We start from the raw sequence: 9,537 nt of genomic DNA on the forward strand, positions 1-9,537 counted from the left end.
GATACCCTCCCCAAGGACATCCCTAAAAGAACCAGAAGCATTCGAAGAAAAAACATCATCCACTCGACCATGAAGCTATGTTCCACTCGAAAGTCTCGAGGACACTCGACCGTATGGACAATCACTCGACTACCAGAAGACCTAGAGCCACTCCACTCTGCAACTGTCAGGAATTAAGTCATATCTTTATTGGTCATTGTGCAGCTTTATTGCAGGCGTTACCAGTAACGTCCCCATCTTTATGTACCTTAAACCCTTTGTAACTGAGGGCGGGAGGGGTCTGGTGAACTCTATATAAGCCACCCCCCTCCTCGGGGACAAGGGTTCGCACCCCCTGTAACATACACGCATATAATCCAGTCGACCGCCTCCGGGCTCCGAGACGTAGGGCTGTTACTTCCTCCGAGAAGGGCCTGAACTCGTAAAACTCGCGTGTACAACTCCTCCATAGCTAAGATCTTGCCTCTACATTCCTACCCCCCCCATTCTACTGCCAGACTTAGAACCACGACAGTTCCTACATATTCCACGAAGATCTTTTATCGGTTTGAACCAAGATGTCAAGGATTCGGTTAATCCCATATGCAATTCTCTTTGTTCGACGATATGTTACTTTCCCGAGACTCGATCATCGGTATCTTCATACCTAGTTCAATCTCATTACCGGCAAGTCTCTTTACTCGTTCCATAATACAAGATCTCATGACTAACTCATTAGCCACATTGCTTGCAAGCTCTTTACGATGTTGTATGATACATCTCCAACGTATCTATAATTTTTTTATTGTTCCATGCTATTATATTATCCATCTTGGATGTTTTATATGCATTATTATGCTATTTTATATCTTTTTGGGACTAACTTATTAACCTAGTTCCTAGTGCCAGTTGTTGTTTTTCTTCTTATTTTTGTCTTTTATAGAAAATCAGTACCAAATGGAACGAAATTTTTTGACGATTTTTCTTGGACCAGAAGACAACCACGAAGCTTCGGGAGGAGGACAGAAGAGCCACGGGTGAGCCACAAGCTCACCAGGCGCACCCTAGGGGGCGCCCTATGAGCTTGTGGGCCCCTGGGACTCTTCCAACCATAATTCCAGCTCCATAGATACCTAATATTCCCCGTATACTAGAGGGCACACCAAAAGTACTTTTCCATCGCCGCAAGCTTCTGTTCTCGTGAGATCCCATCTTGGGGCCTTTTTCGATACTCTACCGGAGGGGGATTCGATCACAGAGGGCCTCTACACCAACCTTGATGCCCTTCCGATGATGTGTGAGTAGTTTACCATAGACCAACGGGTCCATAGCTAGTAGCTAGATGGCTTCTTCTCTCTCTCTTTGATCTTCAATGCAATATTCTCCTCGATATTCTTGAAGTTCTATTTGATGTAATCTTCTTTTGCGATGTGTTTGTTGAGATCTGATAAATTGTGGATTTATGATCAGATTATCTATGGATATTATTTGAGTCTTCTCTGAACTCTTTTATGCATGATTAAGATAGCTTTGTATTTCTCTCTGATCTATTGATTTGGTTTGGCCAACTATATTGATATATCTTGCAATGGGAGAGGTGCTATGTTTTGCGTTCAATCTTGCGGTGTCCTCACCCAGTGACAGAAGGAGTAGCGAGGCACGTATTTGTATTGTTGCCATTAAGGGTAAAAAGATGGTGGTTGTACCATATTGATTGGACCTATCCCTCTACATCATGTCATCTTGCTTAAGATGTTACTCCGTTCTTGTTAACTTAATACACTAGATGCATGCTGGATAGCGCTCAATGTGTGGAGTAATAGTAATAGATGCAGGCAGGAGTCGGTCTACTTGTCACGGACGTGATGCATATATTCATGATCATTGCCTTAGATATCTTCATAACTATGCGCTTTTCTATCAATTGCTCAACAATAATTTGTTTACCCACCGTATGCTTTCTTCAAGAGAAAAGCTTCTAGTGAAAACTATGGCCCCGGGTAATATTTTTATCATATTATTTTCAGATCTATAAGACTAAAAACACAAAATACCTTGCTGCAATTTATTTACTTTTATTTCCTTTTGCACTTTTATTTATCTTTTATACCTATCTCTGTTAGATCTCATCCTTGCAAGTAACCGTGAAGGGATTGACAAACCCTTTACCGCATTGGGTGTAAGTATTTGTTTGTTTGTGCAGGTGACGGTGTCCTGGACTAGGGGGTACTCACCACTCTGTCTTCCGACCAGGTGGATTGGGCCGAGGACCCCCATGGTTGTTCACTAATGGGCTACTTCGGGCAACCGATGACATACACGAGGAAGATTCCAGAAGACTTGGTGATCAAGAGAATTACTCCTCTCCACCGACATATTCGATTAGGACTCTTGTTATACTAGGCCTCTAGTACATTATATAAGCCGAGGCTAGGCTAGTCGATAGATGATTATGATATCCATCCATCATACCATTAGGGTTTAGACCACAACATACGATCTCGAGGTAGATCAACCATGTACTTGATACTCCATCAATATAAACAAGAGCAGGATGTAGGGTTTTACCTCCATAAGAGGGCCCGAACCTAGGTAAAACATCTTCCCCTTCGTTCCTGTTACCATTGATCCGAAAATCCATAGCTCGCAACCCCCTGCCCCGAGGTCTTCCGGTTTTGACACCCACGATGGTGCTTTCATTGAGAGTTCTGCTGTGAGATCAACAAAGGATCAATGGCTCGTCTGTAGATCAACTGCGATGTCAGCATCTTCGTTGCCGGCTCGACTAGTCACCTTGGCTCGACCGAGGACTACGCTCCACCTCAGATCGTCATGTTCGGACGAGGGCCTTCATCAACATCAACTCCTATCTCTATCAAGATCATGGAGGAATCATCCGTGGAGCTCGGGGGCTCAACGTTAACATTGCCCTCGGGCGACCGTGCTGTTTTTCTGGACAGCGAACTTGTAACCGCCGTCACCGCCTACTCGAGTGTCGCTTTGATGATTGCTTCAATGGAATTGTGCGGAAATTGAGTTTACAACAACCCTGCAAAATTTCGTCGCGTTCCGATGGAGGAATCTCTGTCGATGTCCAATATACCGGAGCCCTATCGAATCTGGACAGAAATCTGGACGAGTTTGGAGCATGGTGTCCAGCGTCTAGCTCGGACGTCCTTTGGAAGATCCAACCGTTGATCTGCTGCCCCTCAAATTTCAGCTCGATCGGACCTTTCAAACTCCGGGAAACCTCCGATGAGTGCATCGATTTTTGGATCTATTTTCTGCGCGAGTACGAATCCGACCCGAGTTCATCTTTCGTCATGAACGGGATATTGGACAACTTTTTAAGGATTTTTTATAGGGTATATACAAGACAAATATAGGTGTAGTATAAACATAATCATTTGCATGCAATTTAAGAAAAACAACTTTCAAATAGTTTCAAAATCTGGGGTTGCATTTGGGTTTCCCCCTTTTGCGGATCATTCATAAAACATGTGGTTCACAAGTTGCTTGTCTTTTTGGCTGCAGCTGGTATTTGTGCTATTGACGAGCTTTCATAATTAGATTTGGATCCTTTTCTCAAATAGTGGTTGTTTGATTTTCTCAGAATCTCGATGTGACTTTTATTATGTTTGAGGTGCTTTATACTCCCTCCGTTCCTAAATATAAGTCTTTTTAGTGATTTCTATATGAACTACGTACGGATGTATATAGACGTATTTTAAATGTAGACTAGCAAAAAAGTCCGTGCGTTGTAACGGGAGAAAAAAATATTTATGCTAATGTGTTTTTTTAAGCAGATGCATGATTTCAAATCATAAAATGTTTCATAACGTAAAAAAGAGTGGTCATTTTAAGAACGTGTTGTTCTAAGATCACCAGACACGCCACTAGTAAGACAAAGAATAGTACCAGATTATTTTTATATGTTCTCCTTGCTTTCTTAGAAAAACTCGCATTTTGTATGGTATGAAAGATACCTTTATTTGTCCAAGATAACTGTGAAATAGGAACCTACAACAGTGACAAATAAGAGTACGAAGGCTTGAGATGCCTTTTGCCCTTTTGGGTAAGACGTCTTGAATTAAGTAAGAAATTATTGGATCTATATATGAAAAGAAAATATTGTATGAATTCATCAAATTGTAACCTAGTCAAATGAACCAAGTATACAAAATATGTACAAGTTTGAACTCGTCTTAAACATAACCTGACTATGTAGCTTCTAAGCAGAGTGATGCAGGCAGCGTACTTCCTCAGAGAAATGAAGTGGAACATATTTCAAGAGAATTTAGAATTTGAGATGGACTTTTCCTAATTCAATGCTACTATTATGAAAGATTGTATTTTTTTCAAACAGTTTGGCATTGACGTACATATAAACACATCCTAATGAAATACAACCGTTCTCAGGAAGCCGCATTGGAAAATGGCAATATCACTTGTTATGACAGCGCGAGACATTGTGAAGAGAAACAATTAACTCTTAAAAGATGGTCATCTCCAGAAGCAGCACCTGGTCTAAATATGAAAAAGATGTGACCGACCGAGATTAAAAACACATAACAACTTTCAAAAATCTTAGCGGCATGAGCGCCGCATTAGTCGGGCTCTCTTTCCATTATAATTTCTTCAATTTTCTTCTTGGCCACTTCTTATCATTCATTCCACCACCACATGAATCATCACAAATCCCGTGTCTCTCCTTCTCAAAGGCATTTCTTATTGATTCTTGAGTTGGTTCACTGAGTTTAACTCGCATATGTATTTAAATTAGTCGAATTTTGTGGAAGGGGGCGAGGTGGGACTAAATATATACGGGCACTCTCTTCTTTTTATAGGAACGTATTGGTGTATGCTAGTTCGACACCCATATAAGTAAAGCCAACAACTGTATTTTTATCAGAAACAATGAGCTGGCCAAGTGGTTCACCACGCTAGATTTTAGAGGGCACATCGTGGGTTCGAATTTCAGCATATTTGTTTCAGCACGGCAGAATTATTTATCCGTAATACACTTACACATGACTGAGCGTTGAATACCGGAAACTACAGGAGCGTTTATGCAAAAACAGAACGTTTTTCTGTTTGGAACACTTAAAGACGTACTGCGGAGTCAATCTGTGCTTTATTATTAGGAAGAGATTCAGCCATTTTGCCCCGTATGTAGTCCATATTTGAATCTCTAAAAAGACTTGTATTTAGAAATGGAGGGAGTATTTTTTTTATGAAATTGATAATTGATCTGAATTTTTTCGACAAAAATAAAGAACGTACTAGACAAACTTGAAAGTCGTCCGTAGAAAAAACTCGAAATACCTCCGTAAAAAAAGGAGAAAGCTTTTTTGAATTGGAAAAAAATAGGAGAAACTTGAAAGCCGATAAAGAATGGAAAGGCTAAAGAAACTTTTATTTCCATCCCCACTTCCCTTATCTCCCGCGCTCCTCTTCCTCCACTCCCCATGGCTGCCGTTGGCGTCACCTCCCCGGCGGCGCCGGCCACCGTATCCGCCGCCGTATGTTCCTCGTCCACGCGCCGCCGAGTCCATCTTGTCCCTACCCGATTCTTCACAGCAGCGTCGTTCCGCGGGCGATGTGCCGCTGCGGCCGACGGCGGGGCCGCGGCCACGGAGGACCTGGCTGCGGCAGCGGATGGGTATCCCGACGCTGGAACTGACGTCGCCGGCGGCGCTGCCACTTCCACGCGGCCTCCCTACTCGCTCATCTCCGCCGCCAACGTGCAGAAGGCGATGCGCGGCCTTGGTGCGCGTTTCTTGTTTGATTTATACGGTTATATACAACGCCTACTAATGTTTCTGGCTAATCTCTCGCAAGCTCTTAATATTGGATTTCACATCTCAAATTTTGTGATTTGATGTAGACACGATTGAAACACAGGAAAAGTTAAAATGAACGAATAATTGTTTAACATTAGCTAAATTTCTGTTATTGTTTAGCACATTTAAGTGTCATGTTTTTTTAATGTTCTAGTTGTGCCCAGGTAATTGCACTCATTTAGCACTCGATCTAGTAAATCTGGATATATGGTGTGTAGCTTTGTTTGCCCCTTTTACAATTGGGAGCAACTGTGCGTTGATAATAAACCAAATTAACAGCATAACCTTCTTGATGTTTCCTATATCTCAAAACTTAATCGTTCAATATAGTCTCAAACTCTCAATCGTGTGTATTCGGGAACTCAGGTGCTGTTTGGATGCAAGGATAGTTCCTAATTCCAGTAGGACAAGAATTATTTTCTGTGGTTTCTGCATTTAAATTACTATGGTTTTCGCAGGAATAGTTGAGGTTGAGGATACCATGTCATAGTTTGTCTGTTGGAAAACTATTCTTATATAAGGGCAACTTTCCATACTTGCAGCAATTACAGATGCTGATCACTATGGGAGGCTTGGAATTACCAGATTAGCGTCAACCGATGAGGTACAGAGGAATTTCTGATAAGTGGATCTCATTACAATGACACGTGGAATGTACCTGGTAGATGCAAGTTTGCAACGAGTATGAAAACCTTTTCCTTGTACAAAGTTACATGGTACAGAACAAGACTAAGCACTAGCTGACTCCAGTGCAGCCAGCATACTTCAACCATGCTTAAGAGCCTGTTCGGCAACTCTCCACTCCTCCAGATTCTCAACTCTGCTCCTCACTTCTGAACTCCCAACTCTATTAGCACGTTTCAGAATCTGGGAATACGTTCGGTTGTCAACTCCACTCAACTGAATTATGCATACATTGCTGGGAGGAACCTGACCTGAAAAAGCAGCTGAGGGTGGTGGTTTCGCTGAGGAATGAAGGAGCCTGTTGGTGCAGTAGTGGTGGGAGGAGAAGCGTCGGAGGCACGTGCGGTGGGAGGCGTTGATGCGTCGGTGGCGACGGCGGTGCAGTTAGCCTGATCCCGCAGGACCTCACCTGCTTGCCCCGACTCCCCCTTTTCAGCGCTTGCAGGGAACTCTAGCCGTCGTCCTCCCGCCGCCGCTGCACCTGATCGAATCCCCTCCGATGCATGGACGCATCCCTCTGCTACTTGTCCCTCATCGCCAAACCTGCTCGCAGCTCCGCGTAAATGACGATAGCTGACAGGCTCCTTGTGCCGACGCATCCGGCCGCCAATGCACCGCCGACGCCTCCCGCCGCACGTGCCTCCGACGCTTCTCCTCCCGCCGCTACTGCACCAACGGGCTCCTTCATTCCTCAGCGAAACCACCGCCCTCAGCTGCTTTTTCTGGTCAGGTTCCTCCCAGCAATGTATGCATAATTCAGTTGAGTTTTGTTGACAACCGAACGTATTCCCAGATTCTGAAACGTGCTAATAGAGTTGGGAGTTCAGAAGTGAGTCGCAGAGTTGAGAATCTGGAGGAGTGGAGAGTTGCCGAACAGGCTCTAAGTTGGATATTAGCCTACACTCATCTGCTTTCCTAACTGGTTCATGGTGTGTTACATTCTCAATATGTTATTCCTTAAGCAAGAAACTTCGTGATTTTGCTGAAGTTGCAAGAAGTTCACATTTACCACATGATTTGCTTCAACTCAAGTGTGGGATTAATATATATATATATATATATATATATATATATATATATATATATATATATATATATATATATATATTGGCCTCCCTATTTCACGTATAACTCGTAATAAGATCGTAAGTGCACTTTGTGAAGTCTTGCCAACCCAGCATCACCTGATTTTAACCTTGAAATCAGGTCAAAGCTGCATATGAGAAAAGGTGTGAACAACTAAACAAGCAAGGACTGGAAGAAGAGGAAATCAGCAAGGAACATGACCTATTGAAGGTTTTGAGCCACTATTAAGAGTCAGAATACTTTTCTCCATCCATTACAAATTTACAATTTCCAATTATTCTTAATATACCTGCACCACTGCAGGAATCTTTTACCATATTATCAACCGAGGAAGAGAGAAGATTATATGATTGGAGCTTGGCGAGGAATGGGCAGCCTGAGCGATATGTTTGGCCCTTTGAAGTTGACCCCATGGAGTTGGCACCAGATCCTCCTAAGGTCAGCATCAGCCCGTAGCAGAATAGATGGTTTCTAGATGAATGCTCAGCACTTAACATTTTACTAGTCGTAATGATGAGCAAGCTCATCAACATACTCCAAGCTGATGATCGTCATTAGGAAGTGTTACCTTTAAAAACAACTAAACTGTCCATTGTTAAACTGAAGAAAGAAACATAGGAGTCATATGTACTGAGCTCATAAAATCCAAACTGCGTAGGTAGAACTTGAAAGTTGAAACTCTAGGAGCTGTTTTCTACTTGATAAACGGGAAACCTTATTAGAATCCTTGCACGAAAATTGTGTGTTTCAGCTACTAACATAAATTTCCTATATTTATGTATGTCGCTTTGGTTATGAAAAGGTATTGAGTTGTTTGTGCTTAATTGATGAAACAGGAACCGGAAGATGAGTTTCCTACAAAGCTTGTCGGCTACTTCTTGTTGACATGGTTCATAATTTCTGTAGCCTGCTCGCTGATTCTCAACAGATCATGAAGTTCTCCGTAAACGAAGATGAATAATAGCTCAACAGTGTTTTTCTAAATTAGTCGAAGTACATAACTGCACAGTTTGTACAGATAAACTATATGAATCTTTAATTAATTATTCACATGGGCTATACTGAGTTGTTGACTATGTACTGCACTGCACATGATTAGAACAATAGTCTATGCTCCTGTAGCGCATTTTAGCGAGTGCCGGACACACATTTAGGAGCAATAGTTCCAGATGTTTTATGTTTGCACAAAATGTCAAAATATCTCAGTGTGTAGATCAGTTACAGAAATCTGTGTATTAATCGTAAATTATGTCGTGACAAGATAGCCAACTGTTCTTAGGGAAAGAGAAAGACTGCAATTATAAGAACCTGAAAAAGGAGTTCTAATATCCTCCATACTCACTTGTGTCCTTATATTTTTTAGAGCATAGACTTCTGCGCCACTTTATAAATAAAGCCAAACGGCTAGGCGATACAGAGTGTCGAGGAGCCAAATTACAGACAACAAGCAAAAGGAAATAGAGAAATAAGCACAACTTGTGATGTTCAGATACAAACAAAGGCTAAAAGATATGAGATATCCAAAGGAATGTTTGCTTGCAAATATGAGTGAAGCTCATGAGAGATGGGATCCATAAGAACACCATAAGAACACCAGTCATGTGATCAATAGCTCATGAGAGATATCCAGAAAGGCAGTGGCGGAGCCAGGATTTCTGGCATGGGTATGCGAAGCTTTTTTCTAGTGTGAAGCAACACTCTTAAGAGATAAATGTTTACAATCATCGAAACTAAATTTTAATTATTATATTTATTGGAACAAGGTCTTCAATATTTTGTTTATATTGCAAGAATATAGTCAGAAAAAAATTGAACTCTACAAAACCCTTTCTCAAAGAGATAAATGATAGTGCCAATACATGTAGATCAATTGATGAACTTACAGGATAAATATAATCCACTATACTGAATTGGCAATTAAAATTCAGAATTACAAAACTAAAAG

General features: G+C 41.7%; 1 protein-coding gene across 1 annotated transcript; it reads left to right on the top strand.

Annotated features, from left to right (window-relative positions):
- Positions 1 to 5,387: 5,387 nt before the first annotated feature.
- Positions 5,388 to 8,651, top strand: LOC123102771 (NAD(P)H-quinone oxidoreductase subunit U, chloroplastic). The gene is made up of 5 exons (XM_044524197.1): positions 5,388 to 5,748; positions 6,365 to 6,426; positions 7,713 to 7,802; positions 7,896 to 8,030; positions 8,429 to 8,651. Exons 1-5 carry the CDS (start codon positions 5,448 to 5,450, stop codon positions 8,525 to 8,527), a joined length of 687 nt encoding a protein of 228 aa, XP_044380132.1. The 5' UTR covers positions 5,388 to 5,447; the 3' UTR covers positions 8,528 to 8,651.
- Positions 8,652 to 9,537: the final 886 nt, after the last annotated feature.

This window comes from Triticum aestivum, chromosome 5A, assembly GCF_018294505.1.
Source record: "Triticum aestivum cultivar Chinese Spring chromosome 5A, IWGSC CS RefSeq v2.1, whole genome shotgun sequence".
NCBI classification, from domain to species: domain Eukaryota; kingdom Viridiplantae; phylum Streptophyta; class Magnoliopsida; order Poales; family Poaceae; genus Triticum; species Triticum aestivum.

Bases quoted from the DNA above. Each gene is read 5' to 3' on its own strand.
- LOC123102771 (XM_044524197.1), top strand. From the start codon at position 5,448: ATGGCTGCCGTTGGCGTCACCTCCCCGGCGGCGCCGGCCACCGTATCC. The intron at 5,749-6,364 runs GTGCGCGTTTCT...CCATACTTGCAG, and splicing joins GAAGGCGATGCGCGGCCTTG to CAATTACAGATGCTGATCAC. The intron at 7,803-7,895 runs GTTTTGAGCCAC...GCACCACTGCAG, and splicing joins AGGAACATGACCTATTGAAG to GAATCTTTTACCATATTATC.